Source organism: Madurella fahalii (genome assembly GCF_045866475.1).
Source record: "Madurella fahalii IFM 68171 DNA, scaffold_2, whole genome shotgun sequence".
Classification (NCBI taxonomy): Eukaryota; Fungi; Ascomycota; class Sordariomycetes; order Sordariales; genus Madurella; species Madurella fahalii.
In genome coordinates this window covers 7,197,061-7,220,957 of record NW_027263972.1, presented here as the reverse complement: position 1 = coordinate 7,220,957, position 23,897 = coordinate 7,197,061, and the positions used below count along the sequence as shown (strand labels likewise).

The following is a 23,897-nucleotide window of genomic DNA, read 5'->3' as shown; positions in this document are numbered from 1 at the left end:
CGCTAGTGAATAGGCTCACTGAGTGGATCGATGTCCTGACGACTTCCTTTACAGCGCCTAACAGTCAAGTCTTTGCAAGATTGTTAGGCTCCCATATTGATACGAGTAAGTTTTGCTCGTTGGATAACATCGTTTCTAGTATGATGCTAATACGATCGTTCCGTGTCTAAGCTACTTGAGGTTGGTACCAAAAGGGTCCGGATAGATATGTTAGTGCAGACCACGTGACGCACCAGAAAATGTATTAGTCATGTGGTATACACTAACAAGACAATCCTGGTTACTTTTGGCCCCAACCTACGTGACCTGGTGATTTGACCCGGTATTTCGGTCTCCGAACGTCACCAAAAAATGCAAATCGCGGATTTGCCGGGGTTGAATTTGTCAGCAGCATCAACCTTGAGCTGACGTAGACTAATTAGCAGCCTGGCGTCCCTGTTGAGTCCTAGTCACAGCAGTCTTTAACAAAGAAGCGTATAGAGATAAAAGCCCCAGGAAAAGCCAACCGACCCGAGAAGTTCACTGCGTTAGGTATTCCGCAAACAAACAACTCTGCGGGAACCAACCAACCCACCCAACCCAACCTAACCCAACCATCACTCGGAATCAAAGCACCAGCACGACCAGAAAACCACCACCAATGCCCACCGAGCCCACCATGTCCCCCTCCCCCACCCCAGCCCCGCGGTCCATCCTAATCATCGGCCTCGGCGAGCTAGGCACCGCCATCCTCTCCGCCCTGACCGCCCACCCGTCCTACCCGTCGCACCGCACCAAGCTCGCCGTCCTCCGCCGCCCGGGCTCCCTCGCCAGCCCGCCCAGCGCCCAAAAAAGCGACAGCACAACACCGCCCGTGCAATTCGAGACGGCCGACCTGGCCGCCGCCCCGCTGGCGGAGCTCGTCCGCATCTTCCAGCGCTACGACCTCGTCATCCAGGCGGCCGGCTTCGGCGCGCCGCCGGGCACCCAGCTGCGCGTAGCGGAGGCGGCGGTGCGCGCCGGCGTCGCCCGGTTCGTGCCCTGGCAGTTCGGGGTGGATTACGACGCCATCATGAACGGTCCCGGCGGCGGGGTCGGTGGGGAGGAGGGATTGTTCGGGGAGATGGTGCGCGTCAGAGAGCTGCTGCGCGCACAACAGCGGACTAGGTGGACGGTGATTTCGACGGGGCTGTTTATGAGTTTTCTGTTCTTGCCGCTGTTTGGGGTGGTGGATTTGAGACGGCGGGTGGTGAGGGCTTTGGGGGGTTGGGACCAGAGGATTACTCTCACGGCGGTGGAGGACGTGGGGAGGATGGTGGCTGAGGTGGTATTTGTGCGGCCGGAGGAGACGGAGGATAAGGTGGTGTTCGCTGCGGGGGATACGGTTTCGTATGGGGAGATTGCGGATGTGGTGGAGGGGGTTTATGGTGCTGGGTTTGAGAGGGAGGTTTGGGGGAAGGACGAGCTGAGGCGGCGGATGGACCGGGAACCGGAGAATGGGATGGTCAAGTATCAGAATGTATTTGGCGGGGGGGTGGGGGTTGCTTGGGAGAAGGAGAAGACACTGAACTACCAGAGGGGTGTTGTGTTGATGAATCTTAAGGAGTATGTGGAAAAGAATAAGGTGAGGTTGGTGGAGTAGAAGGTTAATTAACATCATGGAGACATAAAGGAGTGTCGCGCTGGAAACCGCACTTGTGGAGCTCAGCAGCTCATCACGTGAGCTCGCCCAGACCATTTCCTTTGTGTATTTAAGCCAGTTCTTCAGTCTCCTACTGCAGTAGATAGATCTTTAGAGACTTCAACCTTTACACGCACTTCCCACGACCTCTGCTGAGCTCCTGTGCGCGTGACAAGGAGAAAATAAGGACAAAGTCAGCTACCGCAAGCAATTCGGTTCCGGACTCAGCGTAGAGAGAAGAAAAATGAGTGGTCGTCATTCAAATATGACAAATATGTAAAGGTATATACAGCTCGAGAAGGTAAAGCCGATGAAGTGCTAGTAAAAATCTACAGCCAAGCGGATGAAAGTGAAATCTCCGGGTTGGACCCTGAATTCCTGTTCCAACACCCCCCCCCCCCCCCCCCCCCCACAAGGCCCACATCCCAAAACTCGCCGGACCGCGGTCATTTATTTGACCTTGTAGCTGCGGATCTTGCGAGCCTTCATCTTGTAATCGCCGCCATCGTTGCGGTAGCTCAGCCCGTCGCAGTTCTTGTTGATATAGAGCTCGAAGGTGTCCGGGTCGGGCAGCCAGTCGGTCTTCGGGCTGAACTTGGCGCGGTTGACGTTGAGCACCGGGCTGAAGGAGATGTTCTTGCAGCCGCTATCCTTCTTGCCATGCATGGTGACCTTGCGTCCATCGGAACCCCAGAGCTCAAGCTTCCAGGCGGAAGCGAGGGGAGCGATGACAAAGAAGAGAACACTGGGCTTCATTTTGTCGCTTTTGTGTGTGGGTTCTAAATTGCATTAGTGAGATGCGTCAGGCCGAGAGTCGAGTGCGTTGGAGGACTGACTTGTGTATGTGGCAAAAGACTTTGCGCGGTGAGTGGTAGGTAGCTGGTGGTTTGATGAAGGCTGGCAGGATTTCTGTTGGTTTTTCCGGCTGTGCTTTGTTCTGTCGAGTGTTGAGTAGCTTGATGCTGAGATATTCCTGCTTCATCTTGAGGATGTCGACCTCTTTATATATTCATTCTTGCCTTGACCTAGGTGTCTGCCAACGGTGACCTTACCGAGCCGAAAATGGATCAACCATCAGCTCAGAGGCCATCTCGCCGTGTCCTGCATCGTCTTACCCCGTAACAATGGGACTCACGATGCTCATCCTCAAGAGCAGCAGTGCAACGCATCAGCAACGGCGTGTTGTTTGTCGTCTGTGTGAACCTAGTCCGCGTTTAGACACAAGCTGGGTGGCTCAACTGCGAAGACGGCGTTATGTCATACCGGATTTCTCCTGTCCTCTTGCTGCGCCTTTGCGGAGAGCTTGGGCAAGGCGGCTGGGGAAGTAATCAACAACAAGGCGAAATGAGGCTAACTTGCCATCAGCCATTCAGCGGCTGAAGGTGCCTGGCCTAAGACTGAGCTTGGCAAAGCGTTGGTGGACGAGACCGCTTGGGGGCTGGGACGCTAAGTGTGGTATTTTTGGCCCGCATAACTTTGTCGTTTTGAATCGGGGTCATATTGCCCCGTTGCTCATTATACCGTATGGTGAGCGCAGTCCAGGCGCGGTACCGACCGCCATGTCGCGCAACCCGTGGATTGACAATTCATTCCAAACGATCGCTCCATCACGCTAGTCGGTAAAGAACCACATACTATAGGAAGCGACGTGCCTTGTTGACATCTAGAAAGAGAGAGATCTCAAACGAGACAACGAGCACGCGGATCATGGAGGACATGAGCGGCATATTACGCCAGATAACGTAGATATTTCATTACATCGTAGAATCAGTGGGTGATGAAAACTAATTCATCTCATCGTGTTCGGACTCACGTCAAAAGACGAGATGCCCGGTTTCATCCTATCGACCAATGTTACTCTAGGAACGTTGGTGATTGTGTCTTCCTCAGTGGACGGCTTCGGGCATCGAGCTCAGCGCGTCGTTATTCGCACTGCCGCTGGGTTGCATCCGAGGACTGTTGGCCTGTGCTGGGCTCGCCTGGGTCTAGACCGGGCAATGCCTGTGTCTAATTTGGGACGAGATGACGGCGCGGCATGAGGACAAGGGTGCCGAGGAACTTGGTTGTGTTAATAGTCAGAGAAGCACTCAAATGCATCGCGATTGCTCGCATCTAGACATCTCGACCTTACTGCTTCTGTCCGTCGGTCTGTGTGTATCGGCGTCGACGATCAGATTACCCCGGAGTAAGACCATACCTCTCAAATGCATATCCGGGGGGCTATGAGAGGGACCAAAATAGGTACAGCAGCCCCCCAGCTGAAGATAGCCCCAAACTTCATGCTCGAAACGGCATATGACTGTTCGCGCCCTGCAATAGTACCGTACTTACAGTCCGTCTATAGCAACCGCGAGTCATCTTGCTCACGGGCGAACGTTACCTCAAGCCATTCTGTTCCCAACATACGCGCTTCTCCCTCCTACAGCAACGATCAACACTGCTGGATCTCCAGCATTCACCTTTCCACTCTGATCCGCCCCTCCGTCAGGCTGGACATCGTCATATGCAAACGCATACCCCTTGCTGTCGAGATTGCATTGGTGCACGATGCGGGCGTAGTGGTTTGTCGGCTCGCACCGGTAAAACGTCTCCGGGTGCGAGGGGTGATCGGCCACGACAACAATAGAGCTGCGCTGGAAAGCCGCAGCGAGTCGAGGGATGATTGCGTTGCGCGTGGGCGACGGCCCGGTGGTAAATGGCCCGCTATTGCAACCCAAGATGTCGGCCGTCGTAGGCCGCGCAAACTCCTCGCTGCCTATCACCAGCTTGTCGGAACCCCTATGCACAGTGCCTTCCAGGACTCCGGGCGCCGCCTGCGTGTCGATGCGCAGCACTGCTCGCGGCTCATGGCCGCGCGAGAACATTGGCAGCCGGTGGTGCGGCCGCACCTGGAGCGCGTACTTGTCCCATGCCACCTCAACCAGCGGCTCAAAGTACCCGGCGAAGCTCGCACCGATTGCGCCGGCATGCGTCGGGCTCAACACTCTCAGTGGTCGATCTTGCCCTCTGCGCTGGACCACAAGCTTGTCCCACGGCTGGCCATCTTTGGCAGCCTGTGCCCGCAACCTAGCGCACACCCTCTCCAGCCCGTCGGGCGGCATACCGCTGACGTGTTGCACTTCTCCGCTTCGCGTCTGTAGCGTCAGGGCGATGGGTAGGCGCGGGACAAAGTCGACATAGGTGATATTGGCAAAGAGCTGGTCCGCGTTGAGCGTGAACTCGCAAAAGGCAAAGTCCGTGTTCGCATTGGGGTCGGTTGGGTTCAGTACCGACGGCTCGACCAGCGCAGCGCCGCCGCCGCGCCCCGCCGGGTTCCGCAGGAAGGTGAGCTTGCTTTCAGCGCTGAACCAGATGCGGCCGCCGGCCATTTGCGGGATGGTGACAGCGACCGAAGCTCCCGGTGGGCCGAGCGGGATTGCGCAGTCTTCGGTCAATGGTTGCAGGATTTTACCTCCCGGAGGTGACTCGGGGAAGTAGAGCGTCCTGCCGTCAGCCTTGAGAAAGACGCGCGCCATGTCGCGCTGAATAGCTAGTCCGGTGATAAAGGCGTAGACATTTGGGGTCGTCGAGTGATTGACAAGCTGGATGGTAAGTGCGTCGGGCATCTTCCGATCCTTTGTTGGATGCCGCCGCTGGTTAACTTGAAGACAGGCGTGCTAATCACCACTGGCCAAATAGCGATAAAGAGAGTTATTGGTTTGGTCGCAGCGATTCCGTGGAAGGTGAGCTGTTTTGTGTCGTGCTGTGTTGGAGAGCTCATGCCGTCAATGTCGGGTGGCCACTTAAGGTCACCCGCAGCACCCCAATCGCGTTCGGACGCTGTGCTGCCAGAGTCCACATTTGGGCCCAGGGCAGGACAAACTGGGAACGGCGGCTCGCTCGATCCATAACTCACGGCAAATTGGTACTTCAAACGGAACAGTGGGATGAGAGAGAACGTTAAAAGCAATGTCAAGGTGGCTTCTCACCTGGAAGTCGGCGAGATCTCGTGAGGACCAGAGGTACAGTACAGTACAGTACAGTACTGGATGGGCGGAAGGGGACTATGCTAAATTCTCGGGGGCTCCACAGCGCCCCGCCTTTCCATCTGCGTGGTACAATACCTCGCTGTATTGTCCAACCTTCTCCCCTGACCAAGGTAAGCAGCGAGATAGCGATTCGAACCACCGAAGTACCAAATTTTACTACGAGCAGGAGATGGTTTCAAAGGCAGAGTTTTGATGTAGTATGACACAATCAGTCGCAGCCACAGCCACGATCAGAACCCTAACCCCGGTCTCCAATCCCGCCTTGTCTGTCAAGCAGGACCACGTTTGGGGGGACAAATATTGCCAGGACAAGCATTACGTAAGGTACCTCACATTGTCCTGGCTTCCATTTGTGTCTTATTTTCTCGCTGGGCTTGTCCAAACGATCAAGTATAACACTGGATTGTCATTTTAAAAAAGATCCGACACTCTGCAAACGAAAGCTATTACGCCAGGCTTCAGCCCTATCTGTCAATCAATCACGTTAGCAAACCATGACGGAAGAAGGAATGGATACATTCATTGATATCCCTCCGCGGAGCCTCAGTCCACCATTGCTGCCCAACTGGAGCTTCGAACTAGACCAGAACAACTGTGGCGACAATAACATTAGCCATCATGGGAACGCCACCCCGGCCGCCGACGATCTGTTGTTGCGGAGTTCTCGCGTTGAGACGTTTCTCGCCGACCCCCTACGCCCGTTCGCCATCTCCGCCGAGATCTTCGAGATTCGCGAACATACGAAACGAGCGCTAGCAGAGGTTGATGGCATGATCGCTGGCTTAAAGTTTCTGGACAAGGTTGAGAGGGAAGATGGCGTTGAATCCCTGCAGCGCGGACTGCGATATGTTGATGATTTCGGGTTGCGTGGTCTTGGTAGTGGGCATTTTCAGTGCCAACGCTGGTATACATCCCCTGAGCGAAATCCTACCGCACTCACCAACGTCAAAGGCTAACTCATGGCAGGGGCGATGATACCGTACTTGACATAGCACTGGATGAGATATTTGAGGATGCACCGGAACCCAACTCTCCCGCTCAAATGACAAGGGATCTGGATAGAAGCTGGAGAGGGTTGCGCTCTCTGAGGAAAGGCATGCGAGCCGAGTTCCAACGTTTCAAAGCTATAGCTTCCGGGTCAATACCTCCGACGATTCGCAAGCTTCACGCCCAGCTTTTCAGCTCCAGGGCGTTAGCAGATCGAGGGACCCTCGTCTACCGCGATGTCTTGGAAGGCCTTGTACCAGACACCCTCGCTGACATCTTTGCTTTTGCTAGTCTATCCCACGCTATATCCCGAATGTTGGTGCGCCAGAAGCGGATGCAGGAAGCCCAGGTATTATCAGGGCTGCAACGATGGAGTGACTACATTAAAGATGCGGATGAAAGAGATGCTTTTGTTATCTTGGCGTCAAGAATGTGGCCCTCTCGCTTCGCGTCTCCACCACCGCGAGAGCGGCCCCCAACATTCGACCCTCACGGTGGAGACCACTCCCTTCATTTTCCAAATAACACGCACTTTCTGCAGCAAGTAGCAATCATTGCTTCCGCGGAAATGGGCCATCTTGCCGAAAATCTGTCCGAGACGGGCCAGTCCGGAATCTCGTCGGCAAACCTAGAGCAAGATGTGGTGGATGTCACAAGTCTCACCGAGCAGGAATTCAACTTCTCTCTACTCCTCGGCTTCGGCGACAATGGCGACGACTATGAAGCGCCAAAAGACATCGACCCTAGGGAGATTGGACGGTTTTGTGAGCCCAAGCAACCGATCCCGGGGTACATCCTGTCACCTCTCGGTGCTTCCATGACAAATTGCTCTCCGGCCTCAAGTCTGCCGGCTGCAGGTTGCCAGATAACGCCACCTCCACCCCCCCACAAGTCCCCATTCATCTGTGAGCGTCTGTATGAGTTCCAGATAACCAAAAAAGTCTCCGACTGCGCTGTCTTGAACCTGCGAAACATGGTCCTATTCCTTGCCGTTTTTGCTTTCGTTAAAGACGCGGGCGAATGTTTCTGCCGGCTTTCTGGTCGCGGTAAAACAGTGGCACGCAGCAGGACTGGCTCAACTTCCGCCAGCGAGTGCTCCAAAACTGAGAGGAAACTGCAGAGGGAGTTTTTTGAACCCCTCAAAAGAGCCGGGGCAGACGACGCCTGCTTTTTAGCGCTGCTAGCCGTTGCTAAGAAGTTCGTCGTGCTGGGCTTGTTCGGCACAGAAGAGGAAGTCCAAGGTTATCTGTTCACTGTGTCCAGGGTAACATGATGCCCGAATCGACTGATGTTGCGGAAAGCAGCTGATCAAGGGGCTAGGAATACTTCAAGTCTCACGGGAAACGGGCCGAGTTCATCAGCTGGATACTTGGAAAGTCACCCAGCCCTTCGGCAGCAAGCAATGACACGCCTGCGAAGCGAGGCAAGCGCCGTAATCCTTCGGATAGCCAGCTGAGTGAAGGTCCCCCGGGAAGCAAGAGACAGTGAGCATACAGGTCTTCTAGGCGACATCAGAGGCTAATCACAATGTCAAGACGCATCCTCATTTGCGAGTACCCGGGGTGCGGGAACACATTCCATTCACGACCCGGCCTATACAAGCACAAGAAGAAACACGACCCCGAAACCCAGCGTATCCCCTGTGATCAGTGCGCTTACAGCTCGGTCCGGCGAGACAGGGCGCGACAGCATTATCTTGACAAGCATGGGGTAGACTTACCGCCGTTCCTGCAGGAAAAACGACGAGGTCATGTGTAGAAGACGGGCAGGGAACTCTTGATGATTTCCTTTACACATTGGGCTGTTCTATGTACTTTGTTCCTGCCCCCCCGGGGGAAAGTAAATTGGAATAGAAATACATTTTGTGGAAGGCTCAACTGGCCTAATCCACCCGTCGCGCTCGAATATCTTACTACCTACAGGTACTTAGCGCGTACATAGACTAACATGCGTTTGTCAATGTGAGCCAACAAACTCCAATAACTAAGGTACACGTTTAGCAGGGAGAGCCCAAGGCCCCCTAAGGGTAAAAAGTCTACATCAGCAAGTAAAAGTGAAACGGTGCAGAAATACACATCTACATTCACATACCCATCAAAGCAAAAAGGAGGGCAAAGACGGCCAAATGCCAAACATAGATAAACAAGACAGACTAGACGGCACCACAATGAATCTGGTCCCTGTAGCCCGCTCAAGATCAAAACAACACGGCTGAATCGAGCTCCCTCCGATCATACGGAGACTGCTTTGCACGCAAAGAAAGCTCCCCAACTGAGCTTGCAACAAATGTGGGAGGAAGTGCTGAATTGCGTGTTTCGTCTAAGTAGATATAGCTGAGATGGCCTTACTTAATATAGTGCAAATCACAATAAGGTCCCTGGACGAGTTCCAGCCCCTGGAGCGCCATCTCAGTAAGTATGACCTCTCATCCGAAGGCTCCCGTTCCCCGGGGACGGTTTCCCCCGACTCAACATATATTAGTAGAGAACCTTCATACACCAAGCACAGGCAGCACCCATTACCATCGGGGACACTCCCATGAGCATGGCCTATCCTAGCACCGTGTATTCTGACGCAGCGGTTGTCTTTTGCTTGTCCTACTTCGTCACCTTAGCCACGAGGACCTTCAGCCACATATCCTCACACTGGTCAATTCTGCCTTTGAGCTTCATGAGTTCAGCCTTCGCCTCTTGGAGCTCTTCTTGTTGGATCTGGCACTTCTCCCGCTCCGCCAATAGGATATCCGCCCACTGCCCTCGCGAGTAACCTTCCAAGCCGTGGTCCGTGGCGGTACTACTAGGTTCCTTCCCTTCCCTGCGTACAGCAAAGCTGGTGCTGCCTGATTTCGAGGGCTTCCGATGGACGTTGAGTAGGTGCGTCTCGTAATTTTCTCTCCTCGAGAAACCGCGGCTGGACCTGCGGCATCCTGCCTCGCGACAGACGTATGGCGTAGACTTCTCGTGGATGCAGCGCCGGTGACGATCGACATCTTTCTGAGATTGGAAGCCTTTTCCGCATTGATCCCAGATATGTCGGTAGATCGATCTTGACGGCTTGACCGATTCCATCCGAGGAGTGTTGGAGGTAAATGAGCGATCCGCAGTCGGTTGACAGTGCTCGGGACGAATGACTTCCACCGGGTTGATATCTAAGCCTCTTGTGAGGTCATCATGTGCGAGTGGGGACTGCTCAGTCTGCCAGGCATGGAACTCCCCAGTTGGGATATTCCAGGTGTCCTGGTCTGTGTATAAGTTGGTCGAGTGGCTGTTCATGTCATTGTAGGCGAGGGGGGTTGGGTGTGGGACAAAGGATCTGGAAAGGACAAACGAGGGTCATCCGGAATACCTGAACTCGAGTCGGCAACTTTACCGACCCGATTAGAGCAAGGGTACGTACACGCACGACACTGTCGCTAGCTTCAATTCTGTGGTTTAGCATACTACAGTCATCGGCTCCACTTTGAGGTCACTAACAGCGAGTTGATAGGAGTCGATGTCTATAGTATGCTAAACCGCAGCGCGTCGCCAGTGCGCGATGATACATGGCTTTCCCGCTGTCTGTATGTGTCTTACCGAGACCATAGGGTAAGAGGCAAGGCTGTGGCTGGAGAATATCGGGCATCTTCTGCCATTGCGTGGAGGGCGGAGGGTTCTGGTACCATTCGTCTGCCACCAAAAGGCGTAAATGATGGAGATGATACCTAACTCGGGATTGATAAAGTTGATTCTTTAGGACGTCGGAGGCTGAGATGGATCACAGGTCAACCGCTGGTATTTTATAATTTTGTCACAAGCATGGATGTGGCTGTGCCTAATCCCTATAGTTACGCCTTATTAAGTCACCGTGAAATATTCAAGAATGCAGTGATGGGCGACTTAGGGATTAAGGCAACATGGATGCCAAAGTGAGGCAAAAGTGAGGCAAAAAATGAGGCGAATCTAGGCGAAACGGCGCGTCGCACCAGATCATTTCCGCTGAAAAGAAAGTGTGGGACGTGCTGCACCGGCGAGCGGTCCTGTCCATTCTTATCCGCCTCGGCTACCGACAATCGTCAATCCGGTCGTCGGAACCTCCCAGTCCAACCGTCCACGGGGCCGATGCCGCCGATCGATGCCGCCGATCGATGCCGCCGATGCCTCAAGGACTCGCCGAGTATAGATGAAGGCCGCCAAATAATAAATAAGAAACGCGATTCAACAGCTCCGCCGTATCTACTTAGTAATGTGGTTCACGGCTCCGCCAAATGACCGGGAACGCTGTTTCACCAGTTCCTCTGTTATGGTAATGCGGTCCAACAAACTTCTATTGTTTCCAAGAACGCGCCTAACGGTTCCACAACTTTTAGTACCACGACTCCACGTGTGCCAGGTTCTAGTAATGCGGTTTAGGGATTCCAACGTGTCCGGTAACGTACGTTAGCTACAGGTACCTTGGTTTGAAAGAGTTCTCCGCAGGCAGCCGCGCTGCAGCTGTGCCGTTTCGGAAGAGCAATCTACCTCCATCGGGGACACCCCACCATAACGTGCTTCAGGACTGCGCCAAGTGGCCATTCCTCAACCATGTGACAAGGGCGTTCTGAATCTCCTCTTCCAAAGCAGTCCCCGTGAGCTTGTATCGGCACGGCTTGTCAACGGGTAATTAGGTGGATGAGGTCCTGTGTGGTAGGTCCTGTGTGGTAGGTCCTGTCCACCACGCAACCGAGACTCATCATTGAGTTTTCATCGCCATCCCTTATCGAGTGAGTGCGGGCGGCCCCAAGGCCTCAGTGACAAAAATACACTGTAAGCCCGGTGCTGGGCATTGCATTCCAGTGGTGAGCCTCTGTGCCGTTTGCCGATGAAGCGGACAAAGTACAAGATGAAATGCGGTGGAGCTGACGCTCTCGACTTGGGTTCAACTGACCCAGGAGACACATCTCTCCCAGAGTCCCAGAGCAGCTAGAAGGAGGGGTAGACTAATCCTGCAGGTGGGCCCCGGAACAGCTCCGCTGAGACCTTGAACTGCTGCGATTTGTCCTGTCCCTTCGGAACTTGAAACCACATTCCTAGCTGTGTGTAAGCCGTTCCGCATTGGGATTGGTCATCTGTTGATTCGCCGGGGTGCCGCCGTAGTGAGGTTTAGCCTGGTCCAGATACCCATTCACCGCCTCCATCACACCCTTGCCTAAACGGAATTCCACATGGTATTGCAGGTGGCTTAGTCAAGCCACGCCATGGGATATCTCGGTATGCCTCTCCTTATTTCCTGTGTTGCTTCGTCCAGAAAAATACCCTTTATTCTTATTGTATCTACAAGAGGGAGGGAACAGTACAGAGTACCACCTTAGCATCACTAATTCCGTCTCATTGTTAGCTGAAGAAGAGGGGGAAAAATAATGACATTCCCTGTGCCTCCAGCTGGAGCCAATGGCGCCCTCAACTCCGCCGATGCGCTACCCGTGACAGTCGAAGAAGTCACAGCTGCCTGGTTCACTAAGATTCTCGGGCGACCTGTCAAGACGGCGAACCTTGTCGAGCCAATCCATGGGACGGCCAGCAAGCTCCTTTACGAGCTCACATATGAAGACGGCAACGATGCCGCATCATTGCCGAGTCACGTCTGCGTCAAGGGTGGCTTCAACCCCGTCCTCGTTAAGCTCCACCCGGCCCTGAACGCCGTTTACCGCCGCGAGGCCGAGTTTTTCTACCACATCGCCCCGACTGTGTCGATGCGGCTCCCGCCCGCCTGGTACTGCGGCAGCGACACCGTCACGGGCCAGGGCATCGTGGTGCTCGACGACCTCAAGGCCATGGGCTACCGGTTTGGTGACCCGCTCGAGCCCTGGCCGGTCGAGCGCGTGCGCGCTGGCGTGGAGGAGCTCGCCATACTCCACGCCAAGACATGGGGAGCGAAGCAGGAGGACTTCCCCTGGCTCAAGGATGGCCCCGACCTCCGCGAGGTCATCCTGTCCATGGTGGTCGAGTCCGAGTGGGCGAAGCGCTATTTCGACGAGGCGGCCAGGCCGCCCGTCCCCGACCACATGACGGACCGCGAGAGGATGATCCGCGCCTTCAAGACGCTATGGGCGACGACGAACCAGAGCCACCTGTGCCTTACGCACGGCGACTCCCACATCGGCAACACCTTCATCACGCCCGCGGGCGAGCCGGGCTTCATCGACTGGCAGGGCCTACACTTTAACTCGTTCCTCCACGACGTGACGTACTTCGTCGTCGGCTCCCTGACCATCGAGGACAGGAGGGCGAACGAGATCGAGCTCTTTGAGCATTATCTTGCCACCCTGCACAAGTCCGGTGGGCCCAAGTTGGAGAAGGAGGCTCTCTGGGACGATTACCGGAAGCACCATCTCCATGGCTTTGCTTGGTCCTTGACGCCACCCATGATGCAACCCAAGGCCAAAGTCGATATCATGACGGAGAGGCACTGTGCGGCCATTGTAGACCACAAGAGCTTGGAGCTGTTGGAGAGTCTTCCGGGCTATGTTACAGAGGCGTAGGGGCAGGGAGACGGAGATTAGGTAATTAATACCCACCAATGCACCTCTGCTCTCGGTCACGCCACATTCTCTCCCATGCCGCGCACAGCAGAATGTGATAGGAGAGAAACCGGGGGCAAATCGTATCATGGACCCCGCTCAGCCGCATGTTGCCTTTTTGGTCCTGTGGTGGCGGATCGAACCGGCCGTCCATTCACACTCCATCCACACTTCAGGTGAAAAAGAAAAGAACAGGAGAAAAGAAAACCGAGCAGAGGGCCAGAAAACTTGGCACTGACAGACCCGCATCCGTGGGTGAGGACCGCTAGCCCCGGTTCGGTACGGACCCCTCGCACAAGTTAAACAGGCCCCTCCACCCTCCGCCCGCTCACGCATGGTTGATGAAACGAGGACTAACTAATACAAGTACCGGCACTAACCTACCTCTGCTAGTGGCTCCCCTGTCTGTCCACTTTTTGCCAGGTATTTCATGTCGGCCAACGGGACCCCACCCCGGGAGGAACCTTGACGTTCCGCGAGGAAATAGTCTTAACAATTGCCAGGTCAAACATAATGTACGTATAGAACTGCGTCAAGGGGGAGTATTCGGATCGACGGGTTGCAGCGCAGCTTGGGGTTTTCGCTGAATTTGTGTTGTCTCACTTTGTTTTCTTTTCCTCCATGCCGATTCAAAGCTTCCATGGGCTGCTGTTCCAGTAGATTGGATGCGACCGTTGTGAAATGTGGGTGCCACCGGGGAGCCGGGGAGTGCCAACCAGGACACGGACGTTGGAACAGCTTGTCCGTCGATTGGTATTGTCTATACAACGCAGCAGGGATGGCAATCAAGGGGACATTCTCGCGTCCTCCGAACTTTTTCATTTTTTTTTCTTCTTCTGCGGCAAAACTGCCAGGAAAGTCATCCTATTGATGGGGGCCCTGCCGCCCGTTTTTTGTTAAGAAGCTGAGGATAAGAATCCTCGTGAGCCCGGTGGGGTGGAAATGTCCACAGGTTGGCCGGATTCGTCTGCTCCTTGCCTCTCCTTCTATCCTATCGTTCCTTTCCCCAACGCCGACGAGTCACTCTCAGAGGGCCTGCATCAACAATGGCTTCTACCGACCCGGCAGGCGAGGTCGGCCTCATGCCGCCACCACCGGGCGTGATCCCCGACTTCCATCACACAACGCCCGTCCAGATCAGCTTCATTGCCGTTTTCGCCGTGACGTATACACTGGCGACGGTGGCGCTTATATTGCGGGTGTACACTCGGGCCTTTGTCGTTAAATCCGTGGGACTCGATGAACGTATGTTACCCATGCCGTTGATCGCATTTCTATTCCATATAGCCGGGTCTAACATTCTCGCAGCACTGCTCATCAGCGCATGGGCGATTACTTTGGCCTTCTTCATTGAATCGCTTAAATGTATGCCTCTTCCCATGACATCCACCGTTCTATCCGACATGATGATCGTCTCCTGACACACCCTTCCGTTCTAGCCATGCCAGCGGGGTTTGGTAGAAATCTGTACGAAGTCACAGCAACACAACTAATGGGATATCTCGAGGTATGTCGCGATTGATGAGAACACAGTTCCGGGGGACTAACTAACTATCCCCATCAATCTACAGCGCCTCATCATACTGGCATTAACCTACATCTGGCCACCCACCTTAACAAAGCTGTCCATTCTCGTTCTCTACTGGCGCATCAACCCAAACAAGATCTTCCGCGCCCAGATCATCGTAATTGCCGTGGTGCTCGTCGGCTACTCTGTGACCTTCACCGGCTTGTTCTGCGGACCCTGCAACCCGCTCCTGGGTACCCCTGAGAGCGCTGTCTGCCTGAACAACATCGCCGTCTCCCAGGCCGTCCTCAACATCGTCACCGATGGCGCCATCATCATCCTCCCGATCTCTACGATCCACAGCCTCCAAATGCCCCTAAAGCAGAGGATCACTGTCGGCGCGATTCTGGTGCTTGGCTCAGCGTATGACAAACCCCTCGCAACTTTCTTCACGCCCGTACTAATTCTCCCCCTTTCGCGTGTCTAGTGCCTGCATTGCCTCTATCGTCCGCGTCGCCTACGTCCGCGCCATGGTGGACAACCCCGACGTGACCTTCACGCAGTGCTCCGCCGCCGTCTGGTCCCTGCTCGAGATGAACCTCGGCATCCTCTGCAACTCGCTCGCCGCGCTTAAGCCTTTCGTCAGACGCCACTTGCCCTCACTCTTCTCCAAGACCGGCTCCGGCGCTGGCAGGACCGACGACTCGTACCCCAAGCCCAGCAAGGGCAGCCGGGGGTTGGGCCATAGCTATCAGCTCCACAGTGTGGGGAACGGGGAGACGGACCACGGGGAACCCAGGAATAATAATATTGTCATCGAGGATCAGTTTTCCGTCGAGTATGAGAGTCGGCCGAAGGGGACTACGACGGGCAAGGGGGATAGTACAGATTCTATTCTGGCGCCGCAGTACATAGCACACCAGCCGGTATGAGCGGCACTGTTTATGTTATTGAAGTGAGCCGTACAAGCCGCAGATTTGCTGACCAGTCCCTTGATATAGCGACGCTTAAAGCAGGTCTGTAAGCGCTGCCGGTGCAAGAGGTGCAAATTTCCATTCAGTTTCCATTGAGTAACTGCCTTTAATAGGCAAAAGAATTGCGATTTTTTAAACAAGAAGGCCTAGTTATTAGAATAGGGAGAGACCAGATCCGTTGATCTGTTTCAAGCGTCGCGTTGCCTGTGTCAACACCGCTGTATAGACGGGCAGCCGCCATCAAGTCACTCCGCTGGGTGATGGAAAGCCCGTCTGAGCGGCTTAATCCTACAATCAATTCCAACCTTGCTAGATAGTAATGCGTAGTGCGTTGAAGGTCATTTAGACACTTTGCACTAGGGTGTGAGAGGTGTGACGGGCTGGCTGGTTAGCAGAAAGGGGGGCATAAAGTAATTATCGAGCAGCATGCTCCTATCATACTCAATGTGAGAGTAAAGATTGCCAAAAGTTACTGTTATTGGAGTCCGGCGCAAGCGCTATGGAACGGCAAAATGCTGCGTTTACAACTATATACCGCTCTAAACTCGGCGAGCGTCCTGCGATACGCTGGCTTCACAGCACTTCCGCTGCAGTCCTCATGTAGCACCCACCACCACTGTACGCTCGGGCGTCTTTATAAGGCAACGCCAATTTCGAAGCAGCGCCGCATGAATCTGACGGTAAGTTATTCGTCCTAAAATGCATGTTTAGTCCCGATATCGGCCATAAAGGACAAACTTGCTTGGACCAATTAGCTCTGTAATAAGGTCAGAGAAATAAACAATCTCCAAAGTCAACTCTGATTTAAAACTTGTTCAATAGAACTTACAGAAAGATGTGTCTCGAAAGCAACCGGCAGCAGAGACAGGTCTATATAGGCCTTGCAGCTAACAATACTTCCAACGCGCTTCTGGACCTTTCGAAGCGCATGAGACCACAGGGTTCCCCCTCCAGCGACTAACGGCCGCCTTTACGGCGTGAAGGGTTTTTTGTAGCGGCGGTTTGGACATTGAAACCTAGCAGGAAAAAGGGGTGTATCTGCCATTACCCAGACCCTATATCCCAGCGCTGCCAATTCCGAAATGCTGGTCACATTATGACGCCCAGCCAGACACCAACATAACCAACATAGGCTATTATGATGTCCAGCTAGCCGTCATAATATTATCAGTAGAGGTACTATTGACAGCGCTGGGCGATACAGTCAGGGTATGGCAACATCATGACCAAGACCCCCCGCTCCAGGCTAGATACTGAGGTTTCTGCTCTGTGTGGGCGCAGAAGCTGCAATCCCCTACAATAAGGAATCAATGACCCCATCGAAGTCATTCCCAGGCACTATTAGTAGGCAGAAACTAACTATTGCGTACCGCGTACAGGTGTTCAGACGCCGAACTCCCCAGTCACGAGACCGAGGTACTCCGAACACCTCCTAACTCTATGAAACATCTAAACTTAACCGGGAATTCCAGTTGCCTCCGGTTTGACGGCCACCGCAAACGGCCGCCTCTCCGAGGACAGAAGATACTAGATCCCAACTAAAGAGGCCGCGCTACCACCTTAGTCCAAACAGCCGGGATCAAACCAAAACAAACTTCGCCTTTGGGTGCTCGGTCGTCATGTACAGCCAATACTAATCTCTCCGAATCAAGCGAGGACGTTTATCTAGCTTCTACATTATTCGCCATATAGGACGCAAGAACTTGGTCGTTTGTTGGGAAGTTCCAGGTGTTAAGCGAGCAGACACACCGCCCGCTGTTAATAGACCCCCACCCACGGTGTATTCATCCTTATTTCCCCACAGCCAATGAATTGCCCAAGCCACCTCTGCCTAGTTTCAGGAAAGTGGACGATGCTAGCAAATGCATTCCGTCTCGGCAGTTTTCCGAGAGGTGCACACAAATTTGACCTCCTATACCGTGTCGGACAGACACGATTCTGGATACCTACCTATCTTAATCACTTATGATCGGCCACCTTGGTTAACCCCACTATCTAAGCTTGTCTCCGGATGTTTCAAAGACGCGTACTGCGAGGGGCTCCGCTGGGGATTTGGCCCAAGGGATAAAAATAAAAACACTTCCACAGAATTTCACATCCGGTATTGCTCCTGTCCTCCAGGTCAACACCTTCGCCGCCATGACTCTGAAGATCCTCATCGCCGCCACGGCGTTGGCTGTAGGCCATGTCATGGCACAGGGAAATATGCTTCGATTCGGGTGTTCTCAACTTGTGATCGAACGAGCCGACCCTATCGTCCAACCCGGCATGGCCCCCTCCTCTCACACCCACCAGATTGTCGGTGGCAACTCGTTCAATTTTTCGGTATCAGGCCCCCGATTCCCCTCGTGTCCTCTACGACAGGAGCTACCTGTGCTTACCTATCAAATGTAGATGGACCCGGCCGATTTCGACCCGGCTGAGACGTCAACTTGCACGTCTTGCACCTACGCGGAAGACTTCAGTAACTATTGGACGGCCACGGTGTACTTCAAATCCCCAGAGAATGGCTCTTACCGACTCGTCCCACAAATGGCAAACTTCCGCCGCCCCAACAGTCAAGAAAAACTTCCTCAGGAAGGCGGTCTAACGGTTTACTATATGCAACCATTCAGCGGCAACGCCAAGACGACATCTTTCAAGCCCGTATGAGGACATCCAGTCGATGCCGCCCCTCAAGGTGTATCCCGGCTAACAAACTTCACCCAGGGGTTCCGAATGGTGGCCGGGAATCCCGCCCTCCGTACAAAGGAAGGCACTCTCCCGGGCATCTGCCACCGCTGCAACGGGAACGGCGAAGGCGGCGTCCCCTGTGACTCACGCGACTCGTCCGAGTTCCCGCTGAAGATGTGTCCCGGCGGGATTCGCGCTACCATCATCTTCCCCAGCTGCTGGGACGGGAAGAACCTTGACAGCCCCGACCACAGCAGCCATATGGCGTACGCACCCGGCGCGGTTCTGGCAGGCCCGAACTGCCCTGCATCGCACCCGATCCGTGTACCACAAGTGATGTATGAGATTATGCTTGATACCAGGCCGTTCAACGATCCCAAGTATTTCCAGGGAGGCAAACAACCATTTGTCTACAGTTTTGGCGATAGGTAGGCCACCGCGGTCTCAACCTTCTCAGCCCATACGTCGCTGACATCCTCGCAGTTCTGGCCATGGCCAACACGGCGACTACCTCTTCGGATGTGCGGCTCCAATCACGTCAAAAGGCCTGCTCGTCACCGGAAGCTAACATCCTACAGGGAAAGATGACTCCCTCCAGAGGGGCATGGACAACCTCGGAAAGGACGGGTGCACCCTGGAAGTTTGCAACGCCCTCAAGATCCAATCTGGCAAGGATGCTATTGCCTGCACCATCCCATCGCGTGTCCAAGAGAATGTAGGGACCAATGGAGAATGTGAGTATAAAATATCCTAGAGTGGGGATTCCATAGCGCGAGAGTTTGCTGATGCTGAGATACTACCTATCTGCAGGGCTTCCAGCAATCCCTGGGAATGTCGTTGAGACATAGGGATGGGGTAACCACGTCGGGTGGATTGGAAACGAGCCATTCCCTTGCTGAGTATGACGTTTTACGTACAGACCAGAACACCTACTAGAGTTCTACTTGGATGTTTAGATCCCCTACTTTGGGGCCTTACATCTTAGCCATTCTTTTGCAGCCAAGACCTTCCCTCGGGCTTGCGGAGGCGACGAGTGGTACTGTACGGTACGGAGTCGGCCAATGCTGAATGATAACTGCCGTTGCCGGTGCGGGGTCGTGATTGCATAACCGTCGCGATCAAAGATACACCAACCCGCCTGAACTTGGGGAGCTAATGTCGCTAGAACGAGATTCTAACAGGGCTTTCGCCTCTTTTTATTAGCCAGAAATGATAACCTGCAGAAACGCCCGCCGTTCACTTCGCTGATATCGAGCCGCTGACAGACCCGGTGATTAGAAACGAAGTTCAGCTCGGAGTGATCCGGGCAGATGGCCGGGGGGACTGGAACGTTGCCGAGCCAGCACCTTGTAGCCTAAGGTATTAGAAGCCGCCCATGGTTACATCCAGACTGCCTACAATGCAACACAAGACTCAGGGACTGAGGCGGCATTGCCAGGGTCTTCTTCGAAAATGTTGCTGCAGCGCAGTAGAAGCTGACCGGTGCTCGTGGGCTTCGACTAGCCCGCATGCTCATCGTCATCCAAACTTCCATGTGTTTGCACTAAAGCAATTTCCAAAACGCTTTAGTCATCCCATCACAGCTTAACCAGTATTTTGCTCCTCCCTAGCGCCGTTCAATAGTAGTAAGGTAAAATGTCGTGTCCCGGCATGAAAAAACTTCTCGTGGCTGCGGGGCTTCTATGTGCTCGTCGAGTTAGAGCGCTCTGTCCCGACATCGGCTCTGGGGCAGCTAACGGAGTGCCCACAATATCCAAAGACGTCGCGATCATTGGTGGGGGTGGCTCGGGAGCATACTCGGCCGTGCGGCTACGGGAGGACTATGGAATTGGTGTCGTGGTCGTAGAGAAGGAACCTATGTTGGTAAGCTGTTCAACCTTGTTCTGAGAGGTTGGAGGACGCTGATATGTCACCAAGGGCGGTCATGTCAACACCTGGATAGATCCAGCTACCGGGAGAGGTTTCGAGGCCGGCGTCCAAAGCTACGTGGACCTGGCAAACACCAAGGACTTTTTCTCGCGAATGGGCGTCTCAACAATGCCAAACAACCGGCCGACCCAGCAACCCCCTCTGTTCGTTGATTTCAGCACAGGCACGAGGTTGAGCAACTACACTCTGCCGTCAACCACAGACCGGAACGACGCACTTCGGAGGTATCTCGCCTTAGCAGAGAAATATCTTCCTTTCATGGAACCAGGCTGGTGGAGCTTTCCAGCACCCAAAGACATACCTGTTGACCTGGTGTTACCCTTTCGGGACTTCGTGGAGAAGTACAACCTAACTGCGGGTGTACCACAAATATTCGCGACCACCGGGTTTGGCAAGCATGATATGCTAGGCAGCTTAACAATGTGGGTTATGCGGTCTTTCAATGTCGACATGGCCCGCACAATCCTGGGCATCAACGCCGGTTTCGTGCCATCATCGGGGAAGAACCAGGACCTTTACGACAACATCCTGAAGCTGCTCGGTCCCGATGTTTTATTATCAAGCACAGCCGTCAGAGCCAAACGTTCTGATAAGGGCGTTGTGCTCGAAGTACGCAACTCGGTCACTTGCAATGTCACTCGTATAGTCGCCAAGAAGCTGCTGTTTACCGCACCGCCGACCGGCTCTAACTTGGCACCTCTCGAGGCTGACGACTTTGAACGCGGTGTCTTCCAGGATTTCAACTACAGCACTTCCTACGTTGGAGTTGTCTCCCACCCAGCTCTCCCTCGAAACTTCTCCATCACCAACGTCCCGGGAGCTGCTGAAGGCGGGAATTGGATCGCTGCTGTCCCGAAATCCCCATTCAACGTTCGCTTCGACAACTACGCTAACTCGTCGTACTACCGCGTTGTCGCCGCCGGAGACCACACCTTTACCAAAGATCAAGCGCAAGACATGATCTCGGCTACATTCGATAAAATGGTTGTGGCCGGAACGGTCAGCCAGACGCAGCCCCCTCAGCCGTTGACATTTCACTTGTTTGAGTCGCACGGTCTGGTGGGCGCTCATGTTTCACGCGAGGTGCTGAACACGGGCTTCATACAAAGGCTGAATGGCCTGCAGGGTCGACGGTCGACATGGTTTACTGGTGCCGCTTGGTCAGTTCACATCTCGACCAGTCTGTGGGTTTTCACGGATACTTTGCTGCCGAGATTGGTGGCAAGCTTATAAATACCTACAAAACTCGCGCTTCCTGTGGAGATAGGAGTTCCAGATTGCCGTCTATCAACAGTACCAACCCTAAGACTTGCCAAGATTAAGTCACCAAAGAACTTTCACTTCACGAAATCCTCAGCCTCCACCAAGTGGCGTGATCGCCCGAAAGCGGGAGTTGATAGCAGCGTCAACTAACTCAGTACCACCGCACCCATTTGGTAGTCTTCTCCGCATCAATAGTACCCTCATGCTGATGAAAATCTTGTTCTAAGCAGCGGCATCGTGGGTGTTCCCTACCAAATACAGTCGACTGCTAGCAAGCGGGGATTTTCCTGACAGGACAGACGTATTTAAGCCTGAGAGTTGTACAATTTGGGCTATCTCGAAAAGTCTTGTGGTGACACTCAGCTAAAGTTGGTATTGTTGGGATGGTGTGTCGCGAAGTAGCTCGCTGGGATACATCAGGGGCGATCTCTACAGGGCTAACCTAGCCACGCCGACTCTAACAAACTTGCTGGCATCAAGAAGATTCTCTGGGTCCACTCTTATCGTTGACTCAATGAAGTTCAAGAATGCTTTCTTTTCCGAGCCTGAGAGATCAGGGTTCTTACAGTACTGTTCTAGCGAGCAAGGTGGGAAGGATGAGGGCTTAAGAAGATTGCCTAGAATGCGGATTAGCTACGACCCAAGCAGATGGCTTCGACGTCTGACAAGCGATATCGGGATACCCATACCATCAGCGTCAAAGTATCGATCTCGGTTCCTGGACCGAGCCAACAGCGGTCCAGGTATCGCGCCAAGGACGGCGGCCATTTGTGCCAGGTGAGCTTCGGTGTTGTACGGATCATTCGCGGTCTACGTGCTGTCAAAGAGAAGTTGACCTTCGACAAGCTCCCATATCTGGCAGGGGAATGGTGTTATCATCTGCCGTAACTAGCTTTGGTCGACATCCAGGAAAGGACTCACTATCAACCCCAAGTTCCAGATGTCGACTTTGAAGTCCCAGTCTGCCCCAAGTATCACCTCGGGTGCTCGGAGCATCTGAAGTTGGATCCACTCTGTTAGATGCTTGTTACTCCAACTGGCTAGCAGGAATTAGCCAGGTCTGCGCGGTTGCCTCCGAATTGAAATCCTCACAGGTTCCAAAATCTGCCAATCGAACTGAAAGTTCAGTCGGGTGAGTTATGTCTTTCGGCCGAGGAGACTTGCGTTGATTCCATATAAAAGTCGTTTGGCGATTCCAGCGGTGAGCGATGCGGCCGAAATGCTACGGAAGGTGCTTGCTCGAACATCTTGTTGATAGCTGGAGTTTCAATAAGGATGTTTTGGGGTTTGATGTCTATGACTAACTTTATCGTCAAGGCACAAGGCAGGCTGGTGCGAGAATGCTTTTGCCTGCCAATCTTCTTGACCGCAGACATGCGCTGACCTGTGTGGATAACTTGACATGTATCGTGTAGATAAGATAGAGCAAGCAGGAGCTCTCTCGAAATCTCCTTCATGAGGGGCAGGGGAATCCTCAGCTTTGGGAAAAGCCGTCTGTATCTCGAAATATCTGGACCCATGGCTTTGAAGAAGAAGCAGACATGATTTCCATTTGGGCCATGATGGTCAAATTCGTCCAGGAGCCCAAGAATATGACTCGCTTCAAGATGAGGGGTGGCCTGGTCTCTAGAATTCTAGAACCTTCCTTAGATACTAACCTACATGATATTTTATATTACAGGAATTCTGTACACTCTGATAAAGCTATTCAATAGAGCAATTAAAAACAAATCTTGATTTTCCTATATAATAACTAGTGTCTATACCTAGAATTGAACTAATGATCTTATCACTACCAGTTATTACGTAAGGAAATAAAGAAAGATCAATTTTTAATTGTTTTATCAATGTCTCTATTAGATTATGTCAAAAAGGTCAGGTGCCAGTCCAAAGGATCAGGATCACAGGGATCTAGTGCGGGAGCCAAACCCATGTACTCCATTGAGCTGAGGAAGACTGGCAGCTAACTGCGCCACTGTACAGACGTCATCCTGTACGTGTATCTCGTCTATAAAGGAGTAAGCTCTCTAAGGGAGACGAGAACAGGAGACGCAGAGAGACAATCAAAACAAGACACACGAAAAAATCCTCAACTGTCATTTCCCAAGATTCAGAGGTGCCGTGTTTCCGACAGGAACTACAGGTTCCAGGATTCCCAGTCGTCAGAGCTGGTCAGGAAAATAGTCTTGTCGTTATTGATGGTTGTCATCTTAAATCGGATTCAGGGATGCTTTCGATTGTACTTCCTTTATTGGCTTGCTAATCGGAGGTTGAGCGAATGAGACTCTTAATTGTCGGAAAGCACGGCACCTCTGAATCGTGGGAAATGACAGTTGAGGAT

At 53.4% G+C, this 23,897-nt stretch overlaps 9 protein-coding genes across 9 annotated transcripts; 6 read left to right on the top strand and 3 right to left on the bottom strand.

Annotated features, from left to right (window-relative positions):
* Positions 1 to 658: 658 nt before the first annotated feature.
* Positions 659 to 1,621, top strand: MFIFM68171_04875 (Isoflavone reductase P3; the record flags this gene model as incomplete). The annotated part of the gene is made up of 1 exon (XM_071060295.1): positions 659 to 1,621. One exon carries the CDS (start codon positions 659 to 661, stop codon positions 1,619 to 1,621), a length of 963 nt encoding a protein of 320 aa, XP_070916396.1.
* Positions 1,622 to 2,110: 489 nt separating this feature from the next.
* On the bottom strand, positions 2,111 to 2,416 carry MFIFM68171_04874 (uncharacterized protein; the record flags this gene model as incomplete). Its single annotated transcript, XM_071060294.1, has 1 exon — positions 2,111 to 2,416. One exon carries the CDS (start codon positions 2,414 to 2,416, stop codon positions 2,111 to 2,113), a length of 306 nt encoding a protein of 101 aa, XP_070916395.1.
* Positions 2,417 to 4,041: 1,625 nt separating this feature from the next.
* On the bottom strand, positions 4,042 to 5,265 carry MFIFM68171_04873 (Beta-1,3-glucanase, Osmotin/thaumatin-like superfamily, glucan endo-1,3-beta-glucosidase; the record flags this gene model as incomplete). The annotated part of the gene is made up of 1 exon (XM_071060293.1): positions 4,042 to 5,265. One exon carries the CDS (start codon positions 5,263 to 5,265, stop codon positions 4,042 to 4,044), a length of 1,224 nt encoding a protein of 407 aa, XP_070916394.1.
* Positions 5,266 to 6,182: 917 nt separating this feature from the next.
* Positions 6,183 to 8,163, top strand: MFIFM68171_04872 (uncharacterized protein; the record flags this gene model as incomplete). The annotated part of the gene is made up of 3 exons (XM_071060292.1): positions 6,183 to 6,592; positions 6,655 to 7,939; positions 7,996 to 8,163. 3 exons carry the CDS (start codon positions 6,183 to 6,185, stop codon positions 8,161 to 8,163), a joined length of 1,863 nt encoding a protein of 620 aa, XP_070916393.1.
* A 1,109-nt stretch (positions 8,164 to 9,272) lies between these two features.
* MFIFM68171_04871 (uncharacterized protein) lies at positions 9,273 to 9,947 on the bottom strand (the record flags this gene model as incomplete). The annotated part of the gene is made up of 1 exon (XM_071060291.1): positions 9,273 to 9,947. One exon carries the CDS (start codon positions 9,945 to 9,947, stop codon positions 9,273 to 9,275), a length of 675 nt encoding a protein of 224 aa, XP_070916392.1.
* A 2,102-nt stretch (positions 9,948 to 12,049) lies between these two features.
* Positions 12,050 to 13,171, top strand: MFIFM68171_04870 (CHK kinase-like domain-containing protein; the record flags this gene model as incomplete). The annotated part of the gene is made up of 1 exon (XM_071060290.1): positions 12,050 to 13,171. One exon carries the CDS (start codon positions 12,050 to 12,052, stop codon positions 13,169 to 13,171), a length of 1,122 nt encoding a protein of 373 aa, XP_070916391.1.
* A 1,085-nt stretch (positions 13,172 to 14,256) lies between these two features.
* MFIFM68171_04869 (Rhodopsin domain-containing protein) lies at positions 14,257 to 15,649 on the top strand (the record flags this gene model as incomplete). The annotated part of the gene is made up of 5 exons (XM_071060289.1): positions 14,257 to 14,455; positions 14,519 to 14,575; positions 14,650 to 14,717; positions 14,782 to 15,140; positions 15,205 to 15,649. The coding sequence occupies 5 exons, from the start codon at positions 14,257 to 14,259 to the stop codon at positions 15,647 to 15,649; spliced, it is 1,128 nt and encodes a 375-aa protein (XP_070916390.1).
* Positions 15,650 to 17,830: 2,181 nt separating this feature from the next.
* Positions 17,831 to 19,212, top strand: MFIFM68171_04868 (Wsc domain-containing protein; the record flags this gene model as incomplete). Its single annotated transcript, XM_071060288.1, has 6 exons — positions 17,831 to 18,016; positions 18,086 to 18,337; positions 18,401 to 18,792; positions 18,848 to 18,885; positions 18,943 to 19,098; positions 19,175 to 19,212. The coding sequence occupies 6 exons, from the start codon at positions 17,831 to 17,833 to the stop codon at positions 19,210 to 19,212; spliced, it is 1,062 nt and encodes a 353-aa protein (XP_070916389.1).
* Positions 19,213 to 20,014: 802 nt separating this feature from the next.
* Positions 20,015 to 21,526, top strand: MFIFM68171_04867 (Amine oxidase; the record flags this gene model as incomplete). The annotated part of the gene is made up of 2 exons (XM_071060287.1): positions 20,015 to 20,227; positions 20,282 to 21,526. The coding sequence occupies 2 exons, from the start codon at positions 20,015 to 20,017 to the stop codon at positions 21,524 to 21,526; spliced, it is 1,458 nt and encodes a 485-aa protein (XP_070916388.1).
* Positions 21,527 to 23,897: the final 2,371 nt, after the last annotated feature.